The 27,203-nt window shown below is 37.3% G+C and overlaps 1 protein-coding gene across 1 annotated transcript in view; it reads left to right on the plus strand.

The window, feature by feature from the left end:
- Window positions 1-26,198, plus strand: part of cnbd1 (cyclic nucleotide binding domain containing 1) — a 35,104-nt gene extending 8,906 nt beyond the window's left edge. The window contains exons 3-11 of the mRNA XM_065259088.1: window positions 896-1,041; window positions 2,673-2,764; window positions 4,744-4,881; window positions 5,026-5,158; window positions 19,466-19,572; window positions 19,713-19,863; window positions 20,059-20,126; window positions 20,728-20,787; window positions 25,578-26,198. Of these exons, the coding sequence (XP_065115160.1) occupies window positions 896-1,041; window positions 2,673-2,764; window positions 4,744-4,881; window positions 5,026-5,158; window positions 19,466-19,572; window positions 19,713-19,863; window positions 20,059-20,126; window positions 20,728-20,787; window positions 25,578-25,697 (1,015 nt within the window). The 3' untranslated portion in view covers window positions 25,698-26,198. The remainder of the gene's footprint in view (window positions 1-895; window positions 1,042-2,672; window positions 2,765-4,743; window positions 4,882-5,025; window positions 5,159-19,465; window positions 19,573-19,712; window positions 19,864-20,058; window positions 20,127-20,727; window positions 20,788-25,577) is intronic.
- The last annotated feature ends 1,005 nt before the right edge of the window (window positions 26,199-27,203 follow it).

Below are 27,203 nucleotides of genomic sequence, written 5' to 3' on the forward strand. Positions count from 1 at the left end.
AGTTACATCGTGTACTAAGACAGACAGAAATTTAAAAGTTGCGATTTTCTAGGCAGATATGGCTAGGAACTACTCTCATTCTTGCGTAATAATGAAGTCCCCGAAAATAGTCCCCTGCTATTATAAGATACTAAGGTGACTACTTTCTGCTGCTGCGTAATATCATTGCGCCTCCCGCATCCATGTTACAGCAGCAGTCTTGATTATTACGCCGGAATGAGAGTATAGTTCCTTGTCAAATCAGCCAAGAAAATCACAACTTTTAATTTTCCGTCAGCTTTTAGTACACGATGTAACTACAGAAGAGTCAAGTTTTACATAGGAAAAAATATCCAAACTCTTTGGTTTTTTTTAGCACGATGCTAATGATCTAATCAGATTCAATGGATTATGCTAAGCTTGGCTAAAAGAGGTAACGCCAGCCACGGAGATCAGCTGAATGGATTTTAAAAAGGTACAAATCAAATGTTTAACTCTATGGGAGCTGAAAAATTAACATATTTTTCCTTTAAGACACCTTTCTTCAAATGAATCAGTGTAACATGCTGAAGAAGGTTTTCTTAATAGCAGTAGCAATCCTGGGTTCACTATCTGAGATGGTGCCTGCAGGACGTTGGGAATGTTAAAAAAAAGATAAAGATGTTTTTATTAGTATATGGAGAGTTTGTCAAGGACTCTCGTTTACTTCAATACAGATGAGCCTGGATCTTAAAATGGTTTATTATGTAGACCCTAATGGATACTGAAGGTATAGACTGACTGCAAATGAATGGCTGGAGGTCGCCAAGTTTCTCTATATTTGTTGGTCGGTAGAAGGTCTTTATATTTGTTTTGCTTGCTTTCAGTATGAATGCCCACTGAACTGAGTCTGCCTGTGTCTTTGTGTATTTTACAGTCCCATTGAGAGATGTCAGCATGAACATCATGTCATTTATAAACTCCTGAAGGGTATCCACAGTGTGACTTCTCAGGTTGGCTCACATGAGCTGAAACAGATCAGTACCATTTCCACCATCGAGACCTGGGACCGTGGACAGGTCGGTAAGTATCATCAAATATAATAAGATAAGATATAACAAGATTGAGCACGCCTATTAGTATGAATATGGGACAATGCAATTGTCAGTAGGGCCAATAGTCTATTATTCCATGATGTACAATGCCTTCAAAGAAAATTTTTTGCGTCCTCTTGTCAGATTTACGTCTTGTTAAGATTCGCAAGACATTTGGTTTTTTTTCTAAGTCTATACATCTTTACGTCTGTGCTTCACCCTGACTGGTTTGTCAAGTGTTTGGATGTATTTCTAAAAGGTTGACCCGGCATGCATGATTTCCTATTGATGTGTGTCTGTTTTTCAGCGTCTGGGCAGACATCTGCTAATCTGTGCTCAATAACAGCTCATATTACTTCAGGGCCACTAAGTAAAAACATAAAGGCAAGACAATTTGATGAAAACGCCGATCCGTGCCTTACACCGATGGCTAGTGTTTTGCCAGCGTCTGGTATTTTGAAGATGAAGATTTCTGTATTGATTCGTCTGGAGCGGCCATGTTAATGGACGTGATGTGTTGTATGTCACACATGCAGTGAAGCACGATGGTTTTTAGGCTTAAGTCTCTGTAAAATGACTACATAGCATAAACAAACGATTTGCTGGTGAAAAGTTTGCGTGTAAGAACTGTTATGTTTGCTTTTAAAGAGCCGTTTCCATCCCATGCGGTTTTTGTGTCAAAGTGATTTATTTGAATTGGGACAGTTCACAAACAGAGCTGTTGTTTATCAAAGAGTTCCTTTTTAATTGTAGTTTAAAAGAAACGTTCACTTGAAAATGAAAGTCTTGTCATCGCTCACATCATTCACTTACCCTTAACTGTTTTCAGATCTGTATAAATGACATATAACCGAATAACTACTCTCAGTATCATAAAATAAGTCCCTACAACTATATATGCCAAGTTTTATAAATTCATACAATGGAACAACTTATCAGTCATTTTTCACTTTTTTCTCTTAACCAAACCTTTCAAATCTCATTCATTGCATTTGCATTTATGCATCTGGCAGATGCTTTTATCCAAAGCGACTTACGGTGCATTACAAGGTATACATTTTTATCAGCATGTGTGTTCGAACCTATGACCTTTTACGCTGCTAATGCAATGCTATGCCATATTATTTTTGGAGCTTAACTGAATTCCGTCCCTTTGTATTGTATGGAAATGGGTGATTACAACATTTTAAAAAATAAGAGTTTATATTCCACAGAAAGCAATGTTTTACAGGTTTGGAACAACATGAGAGGGAGTAATTGATTCAGTCCCCTTCAATCTCATCTTTAGCACATCTTTCTTCTTTAATGTGAAATTCAGAGCAACAGCCACTTAATAAAAACCTGCTGTTGTTTTTTGGGTTGTATGAACTTCAGTGCACACAAATGCGAGACTTTTTACAAGCCATCAGCTTCTATTAATTATTTTGCTGTTTTTTAGGACGATACAGGTTTTTATGATGTGTCTGGTGGTGGAGGTTTACTTTCTAAAACCTTATACAGACACAGCTACTGTAGTAGCATGAATAATCTGCCATTTTGCATAATGGGATCAAGTTGGGGTTAACCGAGGCCACAACCCTTTTAATCTGAACCATTGTGCTCTGTTTTCCTTGTTTACAGTTTTTGGACATAATGGATTTTACATCGTCCTGATGGGCTCTTTGAAACCATACAATCGGGAAACGCTTAAAGAGGAACAGAAGCTCCCTACAGTATGAATTTTTGCTATATATTAAGTAGTTACCTGTTAAGATAAGATACTATAATTGCAAAATAAAACTGAACTGTTACTTACCCTTACTAGTTTGCAGCTATTTCCATCCACCATATCCTTTAAAGGAGACATATCATGACAATGATATGGACTTTTTCCATGTTTAAGTGCTATAATTGTGTCTGCAGTGCTTTTGCCAACCCAGAAAATGTGAAAAAGATCAACCCAGTAACTTAGTTTTGGTAACCATTCTCTGCAAGCATGTGAAAAAATAGGTCATTCAAATTTGGCTCCCTTTGTGATGTCAGAAGGGGATAATACTGCCCTTTAATCTGCACTGTCCAACCACAGCACTGCCATTTAGTGCAGAGATCAGCTCATTTGCATTTTAAAGGACACACCCAAAAACTGCACATTTTTGCTCACACCTACAAAGTGTCAATTTTAACATGCTAAAATAAATTATCTATGGTATTTTGAGTTAAAACTTCACATACATAGTCTGGGGACACCAGAGACTTATTTGACATCTTAAAAAAACCTTGTTAAATGTCCCCTTTAACTCTTTCACCGCCAGCGTTTTAAAAAAAAGTTGCCAGCCAGCGCCAGCGTTTTTCATGATTTTCACCAAAGTTTAATGCCTTCCAGAAAATGTTCTTCTTTAAATATATAAACATACAATATACCAAATGAAAGAACAGACCCTCTGCTTTCAAAAAAAAAAAAAAAAAAAAACGTTTCATCCTACCTTTAGTGGTTCTTTTGCAATCAGCTTTTGAATATGGGTAGGTTTTTGCAAAAACACCATATTTTGAGCAAAAAGCAGATATAATTTCATATTTGTGACGGACTTTTCATAGAGATCCCATTCAGAGCGATCTTTAAAACAGACACGGACATGCAGCTGCTTGCCATAGGGCAATACTTCCGGTTTTAAAAAGTTGCGGAAGGGCGCCACCTGGTGGATAATAGCGGTATTGCGGAAAGACGGAAAATCTCGTCATTGGCGGGGAAGCGTTTTCTCTTAATTGACGAGATATCTCGTCAATGGCGGGGAAAGAGTTAAAGGCACAATATGTAGGATTTCACCACTAGAGGTCACCTTTTTTTAAACAAAAACAAAGACAAAGCTTAAAGGGATAGTTCAGCGAAAAATGCTAATTACCCCATTATTGACGCACCCCTAACACATCCTTTATGTAATTAATTATCTTTTTTAACACTAACATATTCAGAGTTATATTAGAAAATGTCCTGGCTGTTCCAAGCTTATATGCTAATTAAAGGAATAGTCTACCCTTTTGCCATATTAAACTATGTTATTACCTCAACTTAGACGAATTAATACATATCTATCTTTTTTCAAAGCGTGCACTGTACAGCGCGTCGTGAATGTGTTAGCATTTAGCCTAGCCCCATTCATTCCTATGGTACCAAACAGGGAAGCCACCAAACACTTCCATGTTTTCCCTATTTAAAGACTGTTTCATGAGGAGTTATACCAGTAAGTATGGTGCCACAAAAGAAAACTTTTTTTGGTACCATAGGAATGAAGCGCGAGATGCACTTGACAGCCTTTTGTGCAGCAAAGATTTTTTTTTTTTGACAACCTAGTTAAGGCAGTAGGGTTTCCCAGCTTAGGCGGGCCGCCCGAACTGCAAAATGCTGCGGGAAACCCTGTTACAAAAAGTGTACATTGTAGCTTTAAGGTTTTGGCTCCTATCTAACATAAGTCTATGAAAATAGTTTCTTTTATAAAAAAAATACTTTGTAATTTATAATTCAGACTGCTTATAGAAATCTTATTAGATCATCTGTAAAGCTTGTCAGAGAGGCAAAGAGAGGGGCAAAGCTTAGCCAAGGCTATGCTGGAAATGTTACTCAGTAAATGCAGCACATTATGTCTCTCTTTGTTTTGGGCTGTTGGACAGAACATTTTGTAAAAGATTTACACTGAATTTGCAATCTCTGATGTAGATTGCTGTTGGAGGTTCCTTTGGTTCTTTTGGACCTGTAAACGCTGCAGACGGAGATGCTATCATCCAGTGTGTCCTCACGCTTGAGACCTGCGAGATTCTAAAAATATCTCGTTTTGGATACGAAAAGCTAAAAAAGGTGCGTACAACTTAAAATATTTTTAGAAAAACCATCATTGCTGACCTAAATGCCCTACTAAAACAACAGTTGACCTATAAAGCCCACTTAACATTCAAACCAACATTCATCATGCCTAAGACAGTGTCCTCTACCTATTTGTAGGACATCTTGGCACAGGATCATTCTGTTAAACTGACTATGATCCAGTCTTGCCAGCTATACCTTCATTGGCCGAAACCCTCCATCAGCCACCTTGCCAACATCACACATCTAAAAACATTTCCTGCTAATCAAGGTAAGTGGGTATCTTGATTGAATATATTTCTGTTGCAATGAATCACAACGTCACATTACACTCTTTAGTTCGTTTTTTTAGTCTAAGGTTATATTAAAGACGGATGCTTACCACCTGGACGCTGTAATCGCTTTTCACACCTGGTCTGATTTACCCCTGAATGAATGTGTTTATGGGTGGAGAGCACTCCAATATGATTATTCAAAAAAGCAAGAGCTGCTCCATTACCCCTTACAGCTGACTTTAATTAGTAGGACTGCTGTTTTTTCAACTCGTTGGGGAAATGTCGAAGCCAAGATATTCATTTAGGTGCATATGTTTATAATATTGATTTGAAACAGTATGTTATTCAGGCTGGTGCTGGATTCAGTGCATTGAAGATTGGGTTGTGTACCATTTAAAGCAACACTATGTAGTTTCCATGTAAAAATGACTTACAGCTCCCCCATGTGGTTGAAAAGCGCAACAGTGCCTGGTATCAGACACTCTTCTGCAGGCAGGGGGAGGAGCGGGGCTGTGTGCTCTACCCTCCACCGCCACTTTCAGAGTGTGCTTGTAGCAGCTAGGAGGCTGCTCAGGTTGCAGCAACAGTACAATTTGTCCAGTTAAAAGTTGTTCTATCACTGAAATAATTTTAGAGACATTATTTAAAGGTCAAAAAACTACATAGTGTTGCTTTAATATTGAACTGAGAATATCTGTAAATGAATAGTTCACCTATATGAATTACATTTTTGTTATGATAGGACAATATTTGAATCTATTTAATCTAAATATTGAGAAAATCGCCTTTATAGAATTGGTCAATCTTAAGAAAAAATCCAGATAATTTACTCATTACCATGTCATCCAAAATGTTGATGTCTTTCTTTGTTCAGTCGAGAAGAAATTATGTTTTTTGAGGAAAACATTCCAGGATTTTTCTCATTTTAATGGACTATAATGGACCCCAACACTTAACAGTTTTAATGCAGTTTAAAATTGCAGTTTCAAAGGACTCTAAACAATCCTAAACAAGGCCTAAGGGTCTTATCTAGTGAAATGATTATCATTTTTGGCAAGAGAAATAAAAAATATCCACTTTTAAACCAAAACTTCTCGTCTTACTTTGGTCGTTTGACGCAAAGAGGACTGTTCCGACGTTGTTGTATGTCGAATGATACTAATTAATGTCTATGTGCCAGTTTATTGTTTAAAATGCTCTGCAAATGTGCGTTTCATAACACGTGACCTTTCGATGTCATTACACAATTACGTGAGATCGCGTTGGCTCGTCACACAGCCGGAGGAAGAAGAGAAGTTGTGGTTTAAAAGTGCATTTTTTTTGTTGCCAAAAATGACAATCGTTTCACTAGATAAGACCCTTATGCCTCGTTTGGGATCGTTTAGAGTCCTTTGAAACTGCAATTTTAAACTGCATTAAAACTTTTAAGTATTGGGGTCCATTAAAGTCCATTAAAATGAGAAAAATCCTCGAATGTTTTCCCCCAAAAACATAATTTCTTCCCGACTGAACAAAGAAAGACATCAACATTTTGGATGACATGGTGGTGAATAAATTATCTGAATTGTTTTTTTGTTTTTTTAAGAAAATGGACTAATCCTTAAAAGTTGTCCAAATCAAGTCCTTAGCAACACATATTACTAATGTTAAATAAATGTTTGATATATTCACGGTTGGAAATTACAAAATATCTTCATGGAACATGTTCTTTACTTAATACCCTCTTAAAAAATACAATCTTTGGCCGGCTACCAATATACCCGTGCAACTTATGACTAGTTTTGTGTTCCATGGTCACATCTTTCAAACTCTTTTAGTCTCAGTGCTGCGTTTCTGTTTTGTTCAATCTTAGTTTCTCCTCTGGATCTAATAGACAGGCATATGGTCCACTGTGGTTGCATGTGATGCTGGGCGGAGCTCAGACATCATGTCTGAAATCTTTATTTAGTTGCTGGAGGTCCCGTTGTTTTCATCTGCAGCCAGTTATCCGTATCCACCCTCCAATTATACATCTTCATTCATATCTCCTACTTTAAAGCAACACTATGTAGTTTCCATGTAAAAATGACTTACAGCTCCCCCATGTGGTTGAAAAGCGCAACAGTGCCTGGTATCAGACACTCTTCTGCAGGCAGGGGGAGGGGCTGGGCTGTGTTCCCTACCCTCCACCGCCACTTTCAGAGTGTGCTTGTAGCAGCTAGGAGGCTGCTCAGGTTGCAGCAACAGTACAATTTGTCCAGTTAAAAGTTGTTCTATCACTGAAATAATTTTAGAGACATTATTTAAAGGTAAAAAAACTACATAGTGTTGCTTTAATAAAAGGCTTCTGCTTCAAAGTCGTGACTTGACTGTGTGTGACGTCACGTTGGGTTTTTCTTCCTGCATCACTGTATTAGCATACTCAGTTTTTCCCACACAGCAGATGGCTGGCCTATCATATCATGACTATTCTTTATCAGAGAGACAGGAAGAGAGAGAGTGACTTAGGGCATGAGATGTGATTAGAGAGAGAGACAGGTGTGTGGGAGAGCTGATTGATTGAGTCTTATCTGAGCGTGCAGCCGACAGCTGACGGATGTGGGAGAGACTCCTGATCATCTCCTGATCATGATCGTGTTCATGAATTTACTCAATCAGCCCAGCTGTAGTTCCTCTTTCTGTTGACAACTTCACCATTAGGTCGGCCTGTTGGAGCCCTTTTGGCATGCAAGAAGTTTATTTCAAATATGCTTTATTAGTATGAACCTCTTTATTAAATAATATGAAATTATCTTGCGACTGTTTTAAACACTAACCTCTAATGTTTAGTTTATTTTGCAAATTGCATCTTAAAGTATGTTTAATGTTGGAGTTTTTTTAGGTATTTGTTGGTGGCCTTATAACCCAGCTACAATCATTTTTCGTAATTTACATAAAATCACCCTACACAACCTTAAGAATACTGTAAAGATATAACATTGATATCTTAAATATTGACTAAGATTTAAATCAATCAGGGGCGTCATGCACCAATTTTTTTTAAGGGGGCACAGTGTGCAAAGCTCACAGAAATTTGCGCATACACATACATCAAACGAATTATATTATAGAGCTTTCAGTCTTTTCCATGGCACTCACATTTCTAACATTCTAAACGCCCCTGCCATAGTGCAAAAACCTCCAAAATAAAAGTGTTGACTAACTTTTATTTCAAATACTATTCAATCGGATTAATGACATATTGGCATCATATTTACATCTGAAACGGCATGTGTTCTATTTACGTTTTGTTTAACGACTTGTTTAATTCTGTCATTAATGCATTTTGCACAACAACTGCATTATCCTATGAAATTAATGTAATTTACATCCATAAAGTATATAAACAACGAAAATGCCATAAGCTATAGCCACGTGATTGATTTTAATGTTCAATAATGATTTTAAAAAATATGTTTAGATACAATTATTAGAGGAACGGATTTTTGCATTAAATTTTACCTTATATGTGAACATGTGTGATTCCGCGCCCCCGTGAACTCTGGCGAACTTTGGCGTTGTGCCAAGAAGATGAATCTAGAAATCTCTACTAATCAGTGGCGGCGTTTCACGAAAACCTAGGCTATGGTATGGCAAAAATTCTTCGTACAAGAAGGCCATTCTCAAATAACTAATCTATAAAACCGCATATGTGTACATATTCCACCAACCTGTACAAAAGCATACTACGACTGCACGGATGTACACTACTGACAACAATACGGAAGCAATACAAATGAAACAACAACAAAAGAACAATAGAAATCATGATTATTTAAAATGCTTTTCAAATAATTCTTAACTAAGCACAACTCCAGCAACAGATAAACTAAAACAAGATAATATCAAAACAAAACATACTGTGACATCCTTTCACAAATCTTGTCACGACAACCGCCAAAACCACTTATAAACACACAATAAAGACTTTTAAATGATGTGATAGAGCACAGTTATCCAACACTAAATAAAATTCTTAGTAAAACAGAGCTAAATGCAAAAACAAGTCTTACCTTTTGTCGTCGTGCAGTTTTTATTCCACAAGTGGCCATATTAAAAAATGCGCAAAAAAATAATACAATTCACTTCGGCTGCGTTACAATCCCCAGTGGAAGAGAACATATTTATTTATCCACAGAGCAAATCATTTTACTTCTGGAATAATGTATGCAATATGCAAAGCGCGAGTGTGGGGAGAACCATGAGTCTGTTTAAATGTTAAAACAAAAAGGATTTTACTTGCGAAAATAAAGATTATAAAAGCAGCGGTCATCATGAGACCTCCTGCAGCGCGAACCCCACTATAGATTGTGTTCGACTTCAAGCTGCGCTGTAAGAACGACAGGCTGATGACGTCAAAGTACCGCGAGGGTGACTCGAGGAATCATCGGAAGAGTTTGATTTCAAACCGCTGTCGCGGCACGTTGATGTCATCCGCTTGTTGGTTCCAGTGTCATAGCATGAAGTCGAACACACGTGTAAATTATACTTATTAGTGATGTACCAATGTTTAGATATGTTCTACTGAAAATATTTTAAATTATATTTAATGAGCATCATTATAGCCTGTTGATTTCTGGTGTTTTGTCTGAATGCTAGGGTATGGCAACTGCCATACGCAAACGCCGCCCCTGCTAATAAGGTCGAGCAGCAACAGCTAAGCTCGTGAGCGCGCTCAGACGCTGACGTCTGCGGCTGCGCCGACTGCCGCCAGAATAAAGTAATGTACACGATCAAAACACTATCAAAACTTTGAAAAGTGACACGGATGCAGCAGAAAATTGATAATTTGGCCATTTTAAACAGATTAAAAGATTAATGGACGCTTTTTTATTTTTGAGGTTGCTTGCAAAATCCATTTGGCTCAAAAATCCGAGGGGGCACGTGCCCCCTCAGTTTCAATGGGCATGACGCCTCTGAAATCAATATAAAATAAATGAATTAAATCATACTTTGATGCTATCTCAGAATTAGATTATGAGCCTTTAGCCTGGATTTTAAAGGAAAACAACACCCTTTTTTAATATTTTACTATGTTCTTACCTCATCTTAGACAAATTAATACATACCCATCTCTATTCAATGCGTGCACTTCATTTTTGTACAGCGCATTGTGAATGTGTTAGCATTTAGCATAGCCCTTATTACCATTCTTTCCCTTAGGATCCAAACAGGGATGTAACAGAGTAGTTACACGATACCTCGGCGTGCAGTAATATTGGCGTAAGTTTGAGCGAGAGGGGGAGTAGTCAGGAGTGACAATGTGACTGCGCCAGACGTCGAATTGCTGCAAACTAAGTGCTCTTTCACCATACAAGATAGTTCTCATTTTTTATCCATTTAAAAATTACCACATTTTGTTTTGTGCCACCATACTTACTCGTGTAACTACTCATGTAACAGTCTTTAAATAGGGAAAACATGGAAGTGTTTGGTGGCTTCTAAATTCATCCCTGTTTGGATCCTAAGGAATGAATGGGGCTATGCTAATTGCTAACACATTCAATACGCGATGTACAAAGATTGAGGGCACACATTGAAAACAGATAGCTCTGTATTAATTCATCTAATTTAAGGTAAGAACATAGTAAAATATTGGGTCACAAATATGAACTTGTCTTGCACTACAAGATAGCAAATTTTTATCTGTGTTGTGTCTGGTGTACAGCCTATAGGATATTTTAGTCTATAATCTATAAACTTTATAACAGCATTTGGGTCCTAAATAGTTTAATGATAATATTTTGGATGTTTATTTTCTGACAGCTATTTATTGCATGGAGTGCAGGAGCTTGTGGTCTAACCACCAAACCATACTAATGATTGTTCACATTTTGTTCAAAATCACGTTTCTGCGTTCATAAAATTGCACTTAATTATTTTTCCTCTTTTCAGTTCTTTCATTTTTATTTATTGCCATTTGGTTTAATAATACTGAATGTTTAAAGTGTCCCTCTTATTCTATCATTCAGATCCATGATTACCAATTTAATTTGTTCTGGCTTATTGCCATAGTGCTTAGAGAGAGAAACAGAGCAAGGAAATGAGATAGAGAAATAGACAGATAGTGAGTAAGAGATAGAAATGTTTCTTCTTTAAAGGGGCCATGGCACAAGACTTTTTTTAAGATGTCAAATAAATCTATGATGTCCCCAGAGCAAATATTTAAAGTTTAAGCTCAAAATACCATATAAATAATTTATTATAGCATCTTAAAATTGCCACTTTGTAGGTGTGTGCAAAAATGTGTCGTTTTGGGTGTGTCCTTTAAAATGCAAATGAGCTGATGAAATTCAAACACTGATCACAATGATGGTGGTTTGTTGCAATTAAAACTCAATTGTGCTTTTTCTGCACTAAATGGCAGTGCTGTGGTTGGATAGTGCAGATTAAGGGGTGGTATTATTATAATAAGAGCTCCTTATGACATCACAAGAGGAGCCAAATTTCAACAACCTATTTTTTCATGTACTTGTTTAGAATGTTTTACCAAAACTAAGTTACTGGATTGATCTTTTTCACATTTTCTAGGTTGATAGAAGCAATGGTGACCCAATCATATTGGAAAAAGTCAGATTTTCATGCCATGGCCCCTTTAATAAGTACAGCGTTGTTTCAGAGCTTAGACTGATGTGAACAGCTGCAACATCAGTGTTTTATACCTTGTAAAATACAAGTTAGGTATGTTAAAATCACAGTTATGATTTAGCAGTGTTGTAGTTGACACCACCTAAACCAAGACCAGAGGTTATTGAGACCAAGACCACATTAACTCTTTCACCGCCAGCGTTTTTAAAAAAAGTTGCCATCCAGCGCCAGCGTTTTTCATGATTTTCACCAAAGTTTAATGCCTTCCAGAAAATGTTCTTCTTTAAATATATAAACATACAATATACCAAATGAAAGAACAGACCCTCTGCTTTCAAACAAAAAAAACCGTTTCATCCTACCTTTAGTGGTTCTTTTGCAATCAGCTTTTGAATATGGGTAGGTTTCTGCAAAAACACCATATTTTGAGCAAAAAGCAGAGATAATTCCATTTTTATGACGGACTTTTCATAGAGATCCCATTCAGAGCGATCTTTAAAACAGACACGGACATGCAGCAGCTTGCCATAGGGCAATACTTCCGGTTTTAAAAAGTTGCGGAAGGGCGCCACCTGGTGGATAATAACGGTATTGCGGAAAGACGGAAAATCTCGTCATTGGCGGGGAAGCGTTTTCTCTTAATTGACGAGATATCTCGTCAATGGCGGGGAAAGAGTTAATGATGTTGGCACATAAATCAAACAATGCACAAGCAATTCCCGCAGTTGTGGTCTTGACCGGTCTTGAAATAAAATCCAGAGACCGCTAAGTCTGAGGCCAAACAAGACAGAGACAAAAGACAGTCAAGATTTGACCATCAGAAATGGTCTTGAGACTATCTTAAAGGATAATTCCGGTATTTAACACTTTGAGTCTCATTTCTGCGTTTGTTTTGGATGAACGACTTGGACACAGAAATTTTGAAAATGGGTCGTGTCTTGAGTTTTTGACTCGTTTAGAAGCGTATCTTAACTACTTCAGAATGGAAGTCAATGACCATGCACAAACATGTCATTAAAACAACACTTAACGTTCATTTTCAAAACTGTACTACTCACCGAGTGGTTCGTGGTGTTCGTTGATGATTAAAAACAAATATATTGGCGCAATGTATGATTTCAATCCGTGTTATTTGCTATAGTAAAACTATTTTTTCAGATACCTCACAACTGCGTATATACTTCCGCTCTATATTTGAGTCTGAAGCGTTAGCACACTCCCGACCACTTGATGGTGACAACCACTTTGCCATACAAGTACACTCGGTGTCTAGCGTATAGACAGTCACAATCAAGCTCAACTTCAAACCTAAAGCTGGTCACTGAGCCATCAAATATGGGAAAAAATTCTTCTGAGAGAAACCGAGCGAAAAAACTACAACCACATGTAAACAGACCCTTTTCTGTTTCCCGGTGGCGGAGTGGTATATCAGCGAGCAATGAGTCTTCCAAGAGAAGTCAATGGAATTTTACAAAATGCCAAATAAAACACGACAGAAACTGAATTTCGCTACACAACTTGTTTTTAATCATCAACGAACACCACAAACCACTCTGTGAGTAGCACAGTTTTGAAAATGAACGTTAAGTGTTGTTTTAATGACATGTTTGTGCATGGTCATTGACTTCCATTCAGAAGCAGTCAAGGGATGCTTCTAATTGAGTCAAAAAGTCAAGACACGACCCATTGTCAAAATTTCAGTGTCCATCACTGTAGTTCATCCAAAACAAACCAGAAATGAGACTCAAAGTGTTATATACCGGAATTATCCTTTAAGAGACTTACATACTACAACACTATGATTTAGTACTATATTACTTTAAGGGGCAGTTGATGAGCACTGCATCATTCAGGACCTTGGACAGCACCACAACATGAACATGACTTACAGGTGCTGCAAAACCAAAAGTGTTTGACACCTGAACTCGATCAGAACCAATCCATGCGCTACCGCACCTGCTTGTGAAGTATCCAGAGAAAAAAAATCTTTTTTAATGACTCCTTACAGACTATCCGCCTAACCACCTAACAACCAGTTACCAGTGCCAAAACCGCTGTCCTCATTTAACTTCCTCCTGACAATGATGTATAATCTTACAGGTCTGATGCAGAAACCTCTGTTTTTCCTTGCTTAAAGGGATAGTTCACTAAAAATTTAAATTCTGTCATTATTTACTCCAACAAACCGATCTGACATCAAGAGTAGGAATAAAGAATACTATGGAATCTAATGGGAAGCTTTTTTTTTGGGGGAAAATTGTTCTTCTATGGCATTGCTGCAAAACCATATTTTTAAGCAGGTGCTTTCATCATTTCACCATAGCATGTAGAAGTACTACAGTACACGTGAGGCAGGTGTATGTGGCCTAAAAAAGTATTTGGACACTAAAGCCATACTCAAATGTGTAGTAGCATTATAGACACTGTTCAACCAAATTACACGCATGTTTAAGGAAGCTATTCCAAGTTTTAATAGTTTATAAAAAAGTTGTAGTTTATTTGGTTAAAAAATGTTTTGGCCATTTTTGCCTTTATGATAGACACTTTAGTAAGTAATGAGAGGACATGAAAGTACAGGGTTGAGGGATTGGCAAAGGTCCTCGAGCCAGGATTTGTACTCGGTCACCGAAAGTGCGTCTGCAGTATATGTCGGAGCACTGCATACTACACCATCGACTGATGATTAAATCTTTTTTCATGTGGAAAAAACTTTTTTAGGCCACTGTTGTGTATAGATTGAAATCAAAATGTGTAAGGAAAAATTGTGATCTTTTTTCTGTATCGCTCCTTGAACAAACATGTCATCTGAGGTGAAATCACTGGTCTGTTAGTTCATCAACATGTGGGCTACCTAAGATCTCACGTTGGCCCTCGAGGGACATGAGCTGTAAATTGTAGTATGTTCTCTGTTCTATCGCGGGATAACGTCAGACGAAAGGCTATTGTTTCCAATGTTGGACCATGACTCCGTGTCCACAGCTGTCCTGCTATCGTTCATTATGACCCTCAAGGCCGTCAGTCAGATCTGATCCAGGATTTTCTAGACATCTCACTTTCCATCAAGTTCCATGGCCGAATTTTAAAGTTTTCAGTCCAGCATGAATGTGTCTTTGTCTGATCCCAGGTTTACTGATCTGTAACTGTTTGACCTACGCAGTCATATAAAACATCTACTGATGGTGTAAATGTTCATTTAAGGACATCTTTAATTGCAGTGGTCAGATCAGTTTGTTTTATTAAAGGATTACTCCACTTTCTCAAAAATAAATCCAGATAATTTACTCACCCCCATGTCATCCAAACATTGAAGTCTTTCTTTGTTCAGTCGAGAAGAAATTAAGTTTTTTGAGGAAAACATTCCAGGATTTTTCTGGAACTTTATTGGATCCCAACAGTTTAAATGCAGTTAAAAAATGGGAGCTTCAAAGGGCTCTAAAGGATCCCAACTGAGGCAAATGGGTCTTATCTAGCTAAATGATTGTAATTTTCGGCAAGAAAATAAAAATATGTACTTTTAAACCACAACTTCTCGTCTTGCACTATGTGTGTGATGCGCTAGCGCAACCCCACGTAATACGTCATGACTTCGAAAGGTCACGTATGTGAAACTACCGCCCCAGTGTTAACAAGTGAGGAGAAGAGGACCGTTCTGACGTTGTTGTATGTGGAATGAAATGAATTAATATCCTTATGTTATATTTATTGTTTAAAATCGTCCACAAATGTACGTTTCACATGTAACGTGTGACCTTTTGACGTCATGAGGAATTACTTGCGGTCATGCTGGCGCGCCACACAAAAGACGAGAAAGTTGTGGTTTAAACATACATATTTTTTATTTTTCTTGCCAAAAATGATAATCGTTTCACTAGATAAGACCCTTATGCCTCGTTTGGGATCGTTTAGAGTTCTTTGAAGCTGTATTGAAACTGCAATTTTAAACTGCATTAAAACTGTTAAGTGTTGGGGTCCAATAAAGTATATTAAAATGAGAAAAATCCAGAAATGTTTTCCTCAAAAAAATTAATTTCTTCTCGACTGAACAAAGGCAGACATCAACATTTTGGATGACATGGGGATGAGTAAATTATCTGGATTTTTTTTAAGAAAGTGGAGTAATCCTTTAAGTTTCAGTGTTGGAGCAACATGCTACAAGTAACATACATGTCTTGTATTATTGTATTATTGTATATTTTATTGTAACCACTAAAGTGTTGTCACTTCCTGAATTTACTGTACACAATGATACCTATTAAAATAAATAATCTTTCTTGTTACTCAATTTAGTTAATTTACCATCAAATACAATCAAAAATCTTTCTATTAAAAGTATTTCATAAAAGTAAATCATTATTCTTTAGGAGTAATGCATTACTTTTAAATGTACTAGACTAGTACTAGACCTGATCAGTATTGTTACTTTGAGCCCCCGCTTTTAAAATAACCCCAAGAAATGTCATACTGTAGCGAAACGAAAATATATATGTACACAAGATACAAGGACATAAACTCTTGGGTCAAATCTTGGGTCAAAATGGGACAAACCCAGCCGTTAGGTCAAATTAAACTGATTTTTTTATATTTGACCCAGCAATGAATTAAACAACCCGGCATAGGTCAAATTACAACCCATTGGATTGGCTCTGTCCCTTTTTGACCCAACACTGGGGTAAAAATAACCCTGCATTTATTTGTGTAGAACTTGATTTTCTATCTAATACACAGTGGCTTTTTTAGTAATTTATTTGTATACTGTTTCACGGGACTAATTGTGTTTTGGAGTAAAGAAATGCTGAATTATGAGTGTTAATGCCTTTCGGGAGGAGGCGTAACTGCGTCGCTCTCATCTCAGTAGACACACAGCGTGTACCAGACCCTGCTGTGATTTCCCAAGTGATCTAGACATTTGTGTTTTAATGGCATGCGGAGCAGAAGAATAATGTAGTAACACCGGTTTCGCTCTAAAAAGAGGGAGAGCACGAGAGATGAAATTAAAACCCGGTGCTGAAAAATACCTCTACCCCTCTCATAGAGTCCTAACTCAGAGGCCAGGGTTCTGTCACCTACCAGACAAATGGACTCGCCTTGTCCCGCTCGCTGCCTCACAAAGATGGGATTTACCTGTCAAGGCTGATATACGGTGTTTCCCCCTGATGTTAAAGGCTCACTGTAAATCAATTTAATCCTCACCTCAACAAACCAACCTCAGGTTTGTCACAATAAGAAATAATCCTCCGCTTTTCGGGCTTCTGCCAAAACATATATTACTTCTGTCGCAAACAGTCTACATCTTTTTTTCATTCTCTGCAGCTCGGGTCACTTCTGATGTATACCGAGATGCATTTGTTATGCAGGGAATATGGTAGGGATCGCTTTTGCACCTGATACACTTCTTGACAGACAATTAAAAAAAATACACTTGTAGTGATAAACACAGAAGTATATCACGTATACAGTACTGGTGGCTTTGTGCTACGGACATGAATGATACGCCAGATCATGTGGCTTGTTGGGAGAAAGTGTGGTAAGCAATCAACTTACAACTTTCAAAGGAAAAAATCCAATAGGCTTACATTAAGGCAGGGACCTGAGTATAGACGGTTTCAGCAGCGACAACATAAACAAACAGCTTTTGTGGACTAAACGCAACATCCGCTAGACTTCCACATAGAATCAACAATAGAGTCCTATTACAGTAGTTTATTTCTGATAACAAGGGAAATAAATGACAAGAGAATGACCTTAATTCATGTACCATATCTAATGCGTATCAACTACTACACTGAGCTAATGTTACTGTGTAAAATTTATGTATACAATGTAAACTATAGGTTCTTGAATCTTGCCTGGCTGCCAAACTTCTCCGCACAGTTATGATCCATGCTCGTCTCCCCTTGTCTTCAGCAAACCAAAACATCTTATTTTCGCCAAGGTATTTGTTTCAGAGATCAGTTTAGCCACAAGCCAGACTTATAAATAAATACAGACCGGAAGTTCTCTTCGGTTTAGGCGCGTAACCACGACAACGTGTGTGTGTCCAATGAAACCGTCAATAAAGATTGCCATATCAGCAACCACCTAGGACACACTGGCTGTTTTTCAATTCCAAAAATGCAAACAGCAGACTTGCGTTCTCATGGAGGTTGGTTATGCCAGGCGACCTTGGGGGAATGAACTCAGAAGGTCGCGCGAACACAGAACGCACTTGTGAGAATTGAGATCTGTGCAATCTTCCTGTTGGTCACCTGACCTCCCCAGATTCAACATCGCAACATCCTTAAAGTGACAAACATACCATTATCTGCATTATTATATATATATATATATATATATTTTTTTTATGATGTCATTTTATAATGGCAAATACGTACATATTTCAGAGACGTTGTCATAAAATAATAATATAATCTAAAATAAGAAACTCAATTAAGATTAGTTGTTCTATTCCAATAAAACATATTTAAATATCAAATGTATTAAAATGTTTACAACTTAAAGTTGTGCGTAGCACTTCCTTCCTCCGCCATTGTTCTGGGGCGTAAAGCGATTTCAGTGCGCAAGTCTGCACTCGATGCATCCTGGATATCAAGAACACATCCGGGTATTTTCATGCATCCTCTGTACTTGCGTTCTTGAGAATTGGAATTGAACTTTGACGGTTAATAATGACGTTGAGAACACAAGGACGCAAGATTGCTGAAGAACGCATATTGAGAAACAGCCATTAGTAGCTATCCTACCGATACCAAAGCAACCACAAAGCAATGTCATAGAACACCACATCAAAATTACCTGTAACGTCCAAGCATCATGGTGTCAAGTTATGCATGGTGAAATTTCACTCAACATGTAAAAAATCTAGTTTGCATTAGAGGTCTTCACGGGTCCAATTAGATCCGAAAACCCGAGCGGGTTTGGATTTAAAAGTTTCATGTGTGCCTCGGACGCAGGTCGGGTATAATATTAGCAGCCTTGGGTATGGGAAATTTAAAGTGAATGTGTTTTTTTGCCAAATGGACCCGAGAAGACCCGAACTAACTTGCGTGTGTGCATCAAGTCCTTTTCCAACCCCCCTCTGTTTGCCAAGAGCACTTGCGACATGTTGTGGCTGGCGGTAGGTTAATTTTCGTTGAGCCAGACCTGTCAATCAATTTTGAATGCATACTGTAGTGCAGGGGTTTTCAAACTGTGGGTCGGGATCCACTTGTGGGTCGCACATTGGGATAAGATGGGTCGCACTGGGTCCCACTAATGACAAGCAATGGCAAAGATTTTTAATATGATATTAACAAAAATTACATCATTAACAAAATGACAAAAACTACTCAGTTATAAAAATGTTTCTCCATTTCCTTTAAAAAATATGTTGGTGGGTCCCAGGATTTTACCTATTTAAGTGAGTCGTCAAATGAAAAGTTTGGGAACCCCTGCTGTAGTGGTTACCTTGGTGTCATTGTCAGTTAACAAATAGAGGAGTGGGTCCAATCGGGTTAAAAAATTTGTCACTGGGTCCGCTCGGATTGGGTATTTCTTTTAAAAAAGATTTTTGCACGTTAAGTTTGGGTAAAAAGTGATCTGGGTCATTTTTGGTACATTTCTTTGAACCCAAGAAGACCTCTAGTTTGCATATTGTATCATAGTTCATTATATCAGACAATATCAGTATTTTCCCAAATCTATAATTTTTTTCTCTGCAGTGCTGGTAAAGGAAGGAAAGGTCTGTCCATTTGTTGTCTTCATCGGACATGGAGAATGTAATCTCCTCCAGGACGTTGGGTCGTTTATAAAACCGATGGACAAAAAGGTACTTCCAACAGATTCTGGACATTGAAAAAGTATCCGTGCATCTGTGTTTTATCTTACTGCTTTGTCACTCCATATCGTGCTTTTCAGACCTAATTTCCTTGAATGATCAATTCCCGTGTGAAATGGTTTGATTTGCAGGGCTGCAAGATCAAATTGGTGGTGGTTGGTAAACTGGGGCCAAAGCAATCATTTGGAGAGGTCAGTATCCTTATGGATCAGCCCTCCCCTTTCACTATCATCACCGCCACTGAAGTTCATGGAGGAATTATCCAAGCAGAATCTCTGAAAGGTCAGTTACTACACTTCACTGCGCAGGACCAGCTGACTAACCATGACATTACACCTTGAGATAATGATGTAAACAATGTAACAGCGAGGACTTACCTGAAATGAACTCTGAGAGGGTTTTAATACATGAGCGGCCAGCATATTTCTAATGGGTGTCTGTGTTTTAAGGTCCTAAGTTTTTTTAACTCTGGTGCAGGGCTGGATGCAGTGACCACCTCTCTCATACTACAGACGGCACAACCAATATGTGGAAAGCTCAGTAAGGTAAAACAAGAGTTTAAAATTAATTGTTTTTGTTTCAAATTAATGAATATGCTTTCCTCCATTTTCTGATACATCCAGACGCGTCAAGCTCTTTGCCAAGTGGCTTGTGCGTCAGCATGACAAAAGAATTCAACGCTTAGTGATAATTTAAGTTAAAAATGTTCAACTTGTGCAGGGACGCATTAAGATGAGTATAGCTCGTACCCGGTCAGCCTATTCACACAAATTCACATTATTTCACGTCTTTGCATTGACTATGTATGTAATCTACTCACAAAATACTCAAATTTGCTTGTGGTGTGCACACAACATAACATCTGTACTTTTTATGAAGTATAAGAGACTGTAAGTAGTGTCTACTAATGCATGAAATACTATCATAGAGGATTACATCATTTGCTACTAATACTGTTTCCATGGTAACAGCGACTCACATTAGAAGTTCTAACTTTATTAGGCACTTTAACCCTTACATTATGTATATTTTTTTGAAAATCTGTTTGGAAATGGTCTGTTTTTACGAATGGGAACTGCATGGACAGGTTTTACTTTCAAGGCTGTTTGATGCTTTAGGTTCATATGTATATTTTTCTTTGTGTAGGAGGAAGTCACGAAGGAGTTCCTCACACAGGAGAGGATGAAAAAATGGGAACTTGAGAAGGTTGTTCTTCTTTTTTTCTTTTTAACCCTTTAACCCAAATTACTGTGTGTGTCCGTCACAGAAGAAAGCTTAGGGTGTGTGATATCATTGCACAATGCCCAGCGGAGTAAATTAAAACCAATCCTTTCTGGAACGTATTTAACATTTATAAAACAACTAAAATCAAGCAACGATTTCATAAGATGTATAAGTTATACTTGTACCCATAAACCCATTCAACTCTCATTTTGGCCTTAGAGCATCAGGGTTCTTATATCTCTGTAATTATGTCACTCATTGTGGTTCTGCAAAAAATTATTTTCTTAGTATTTTTGTATTGTTTTCAGTAAAAATATTTAAACATTCTTAAATTAAGATGCTTTTTTCTTGATGAGCAAAACGACCCTAGAAAATAAGTCTAGTTTTTAGACCGAAAATATCAAATTTAAGTGATTTTTGCATAAAGCAAGCAAAAAAATCCGCCAATGGGGTAAGCAAAAAAATCTTGAACATGTTACTTAAACACTAAATTCAAGAAAAATTCAAGAAAAATTTGCTTACCCCATTGGCAGATTTTTTTACTTGTTTTATGTACAAAATCACTTAAATTTGATATTTTTGGTCTAAAAACTACTTATTTTCTTGGTTCGTTTTGCTCATCAAGAAAATACATCTTAATTTAAGAATTTTTTGATATTTTTACTGAAAACAAGACAAAAATACTAAGAATTTTTTTCTTGAAAATATTTTTTTGCAGAGTACCTTTTAAAAAGTTCATAATGTGACCATTTATCACTGCAAAAAATTACTTTCTTACTAAGTGTTTTTGTCTTGTTTTCAGTAAAAATATCTACAAATTCTTAAATTAAGATGTATTTTCTTCATGAGCAAAATGACCTAAGAAAATAAGTCTAGTTTTTAGACAAAAAATATAAACTTTAAGTAAATTAGTGCTTAAAACAAGCAAATAACAATCTGCCAATGGATTAAGAAAAAATGTCTTGAAATAAGTTTACTTTTTTTCATAAACACTTAATTCAAGAAAATTAAGTTAAAACATTTTTTTTGCTTGTTTTTAACACAAATTTTTTACACTTTATATTTTTTGTTTAAAAACTAGACATATTTTCCTAGATCATTTTGCTCATCAAGAGAATACATCTTAATTTAAGAATTTTTAGATATTAGATATTTAGACGAATGCGTACCTCTGAAGTACCAAAATGTACATTTGAGGTACGAATATGTTCCCTGTTAAATACAAATGTGTACTTATAAAAAAGGCTTTTGTACAGTACCTTTTATCTGAGAGTGTATTAGTTATTTAATAGTCACTATGTCTTATAGAGTGTTTATTTATTTTTATTTTATCTCATAACTTAGTTCCGATTCACATCCGAATACTATAATTGTCTGTACAGATACAGGTTATACTATTACGTACTGTATATCTTGCTGATAAACCAATCCAGCTGTGGTTTAGTGGAGACGGCAGAAGTGTGTGTGGTCTGTGAAGCAATGTTGTACTCCCAGCGCTCATAAACAGAAGACACTGCCGCTTTGTGCATGTGTGTGTAAACATTTCTCTGCTATTCTCTTTATAAATCATTTTCAGATGTGCCTGTAACATTTACAGCATTCACAGCGAAAGCATAAGTGCTTTGTTAGCTGTCTATCTATAGACTGTAGCATCACATAATGACACTCATTTTCTCTTCTTTCCCCTCGCCTACATCCATAAAATCATTGTTATAGCATGTTTCAACATAACATCTAGGGTTGGTCCCCATTTTTCATATTTGTGGTGATAGGAAAGAGCCATCTGGTGTCTGTCTGTCTATATACTGTATATGTCTGTATGATTGTCTGTGCTTTTTTTAATGATCTTTATAAGTTTATAAGCTGATTTATCATGTGACCTCTCTTCATCCTGTGTGCATTCACACCTGTTTCTCATTCTCACATCATTATACACAACCAACTACATATCTGGCCAACAGAAACAAACCATTTATTGAAACACACTGTTTGTGATTTAAAGCTTGTATCATCTGTCTCTGGTACAGTTTGCGATTACCAGGCAGGAAAATAGGCTTATGTATGTACTGTAGTAATTATTCATCTCAATGTTACAGTAAATCTGACAGTTTAGCTATTAAGAAGAAAGCTGCCCATTACTTATTCTTGATTTCAGAGCTATTTAGAATAAGCTGCGTATGTCTGGTTATAGAAGTATTTCATTTATATTTCACTTTATGGCACAAGGCTGAATAATCAGTAAAAACAAAGATAAAGTGTTGTTAAGCAGTTCAATTAGCATTGTGAGTATATGTGAGTACAGACAAGTAGATCGCTAGATAAATATACAGACAGACAGACAGACAGACAGACAGACAGACATACGAACAGACAGACAGATGGATGGATGGACAGACAGACAGACAGACATACAGACAGAGAGATAGATAGACATAGACAGATGGATTGATGGGTAGATAGGTAGAATGATAGATACTGTAGATAAACAGATAGATAGACAGACATATTGACAAATCGTTAGCTCGTCTGATAGATAGATAGACAGGCAGACAAGCATACAGACAGATAGACAGGTAGAATGATAGATACTGTAGATTAACGGATATATAGATTGACAAATCGATAGATCGTCTGATAGATAGATAGACAGGCAGACAGACAGACAGAAAGAAAAAATGACAGACAAGCATACAGATATATGGGACAGACAGACAGACAGGCAGACAGAGAGACAGACAGATAGATTGATAGAATGATAGATACTGAAGATGGATGGATAGACAAATAGATTGACAGATAGATAGATCGTCCCATAGATAGATAGATACAGACAGAAAGAATGACAGATAAGCATACAGACAGATGGGACAGACAGAGAGATAAATTAATAGAATGTAGATGGACAGATACAGATAGATAGATAGATAGATTGACAAATCAATAGATGGTCTGACAGACAGACAGACAGGCAGACAGACAAGCAGATAGATAGAGTGATAGACAGTTCAGACATGCAAGCAGACAGACAGAATGACAGACAAGCACAAGCAGATGGGACAGACAGACATATGTAGTCATAGATAGACTGATAGACAGACAAGCAGACAGACAGACAGACAAACAAAGAGTGATAGATAAACAGGCAGACAGAAAAATGACAGACAGATAGACAGATAGATATACCGAATGCCAGAAAGGCAGGCAGATGGAATGACAGACAAGCACAAGCAGATAGACAGAGTTATAGACAGGCAGGCAGACAGAATGACAGACAGATGAGACAGGCAGACAGACAGATGGGACAGACAGGCATATGTAGTCATAGATAGAGTGATAGACAAGCAGACAGACAGACAGATATATAGAGTGATAGATAAACAGACAGACAGATAGATATATAGAGTGATAGACAGACAGATAGATAGATAGACAGAATGACAGATAGATAGAGTGATAGACAGGCAGACAGACAGACAGACAGACAGACAGAATGACAGACAAGCTCAAGCAGACAGACAGATGGGACAGACAGGCATATGTAGTCATAGATAGAGTGATAGACAGACAAGCAGACAGACAGACAGACAGATATATAGAGTGATAGATAAACAGATAGATAGATATATAGACAGAATGACAGAAAGTCAGACAGACAGACAGACAGACAGACAGACAGACAGAATGACAGATAGATAGAGTGATAGATAAACATACAGGCAGACAAAATGACAGACAGATGAGACAGGCAGACAGACAGAATGACAGACAAGCACAAGCAGACAGACAGATGGGACAGACAGACATATGTAGTCATAGATAGAGTGATAGACAGATAAGCAGACAGACAGACAGAAAGACAGACAGACAGACAGATATATAGAGTGATAGATAAACAGACAGGCAGACAAAATGACAGACAAGCAGACAGAGTGACAGACAGAGTGATAGATAGATAGAGTGATAGATGGAGTGATAGACAGGAAGACAGACAAAATGACAGATTGATGAAACAGACAGACAGGCAGGCAGGCAGACAGACAAAATGACAGAAAAGCACAATATATAGTCATAGATTGAGTTATAGATAGATAGGCAGACAGAATGACAGGCAGATGGGACAGCCAGAATCACAGACAGATACATAGAGTGATAGACAGACAGACAGAATTAAAGACAAATGGGACAGATAGACAGACAGAGCTAAATAACTTTTAAACCTAAATTACTTCTGAGGTGGGTGTGTCTACTTATGCCAACATGTTCTTATTTAATCTTGTTTGGCCATGTAGGAACAAACAAACAACACTGCTGCAATCAGATAATGTAAAAAAGATGATATATAAACTCAGAGGCTTGTAAACAGTCTCTTAAGACAACTCATTCATCTTCAGGCATACACACTAAATCTCTTATCTGTATCATGTATTAAGGGGATTCAGATGAGATGTTTGACTTATGTGTTTGATGCAAAACACATGGCACTGTGCAAATGATACTGATGTAAATAAAAAACACAGTTTAAACTAAAATGCCAACCTTTATTGCTAAAATAGTCAATTGAAAAAGAGCATAATGGGAAAACAGAACAACACAACTATAAAGAGCAGTAAGAGATAATAGCTTGGAAGACCTCACCTGCCCAGCAAGTGTGAGGTTAGGCCAACCTTCAAAACAACATTGTGATATTTGAAAGGGGTACAAGTACACGAGCTACAGTTATTGTATGTAATGAGTGTATTTATCTAAACAAATATTTTCTCTTTCTTCCACAGAAGAAGATACTGTCTGATATAATGGTACTGATTTATAATGGTGTTCGCCCAGGAAATGGCAAATGGACGTATAATCGAGGACCACGAGCAGTAACTGGGAAGATCAAGACATACACATGAATACGGACAAATAACGTAATGATATGCACATCTAGATTCACCCACACATTCAAACACAGGCTCATCCAAACAAATATGAAGACGAAAACCAGGACTCGAAGGAAATGTATACAAAAATTTCTCCACATTTTTTTATTCGGTTCTCCCATAAGGTTTTGGATCAAAGACTCCGACACACCTATAAATCTCTACATAAGTAAAATAAAGTTTTGCGGTTCTTAATGCTTAAGGTTTGTTTTCCCATGGGCATATGTTCATATTCTAGGTTTCTTTTATTTTCATGGTAGTCCTCAAATCATCTGGCCGAATATTTTGAGGCGACCTTTTAAAATACAATGTAAACAATGTAAAGTGCAAAGGCTTTGAAACAACCTATTTCAGACAATTTAAATGATTGTGTGGCATTTACCAGACGTCATGGTATTGCATGCATACTGTAAACCGTGATGATTTAGTTTTGTTGCAGCTGCCTTTTGTCGTCTCATGTCTGACAGACCTTGATTTAATAAATTTGTACGCAAGCCTAAAATACGTTGAGTTTGTTTTGGTTTGAGAGATTTTAACTGGCTGTGTTTTGAATGGCAAATCTTAGATTGCTTTAGGAAAACAGTTTAAATTCTTTTTATAACCATAAGCTTTTATTTAGTCTGCGTCTGTCCGTAGATAATTGTGTCTGATTGTCCTTGGACGACTGATCCTGCACAGCCCGTGATCTGGTGACTAACATATAAGAAAATGTTTTGGTTGTGTGTGGTTGATAGATTGCTTTTGTTTTTGTTCATCAATCTTTGTTTTGTCGTTTTGACTTTCGTTTCATTAAGCACCTCCAGGCAAAACAAACATTTTTGCTTTTTTAAGTTTGATTTTAAGTTCTCAGTCAGTGTAATACTTTTGCAGGTGAGCTTTCTTCGTGAAAGTATTTTGGTGGGTGGAGCATGTTTTTATTTTGTGCATTCGAAAAAGGCCAGTAGCTGCGATTCCATTGAAGATTTGCGCCAAAATTTAGCGTTATTTTCTACATGTTGACAAAAAACTATTGCGAAATGACAGCGTTTCCATTAACCAATGTCATGACGACTAAAGGCTCATTCACATTACAAGCGACTTTGTTGCTGTGTGTCGCTGGTCTCTTTCAAAGATGTCATTAGGATGGCGTTTCTAAATCTGGTTGTCATAAACAAATGAGTAACATCCACTCCAGTAACTGATGAGAGAGAGATGACGTGAACTCCACTGCTTCGCTTTCATTGGTAGTCGCTCCAGAAATTCACTCATCATTTGTATAAAGTTAAACCTTATTCAACTTATTATTCAACTTATTCAGCCATCCGGTCGCTAACGGTCACTGTTGTTCCAAAAACAATGGTGACGGGTGTGTTCCGCTTCAATCGGCGCCGTGTGGATCGACATGCGGATGACATAGAAATTCTGTGAGAGCGATTCGGAATCATACAGAGCTGACTCCCGAATCGCTCTTGCGATAGAGTAGTACACACCTCTTCTGTC

The sequence above is a fragment of the Paramisgurnus dabryanus genome, chromosome 22, assembly GCF_030506205.2.
Source record: "Paramisgurnus dabryanus chromosome 22, PD_genome_1.1, whole genome shotgun sequence".
Classification (NCBI taxonomy): domain Eukaryota; kingdom Metazoa; phylum Chordata; class Actinopteri; order Cypriniformes; family Cobitidae; genus Paramisgurnus; species Paramisgurnus dabryanus.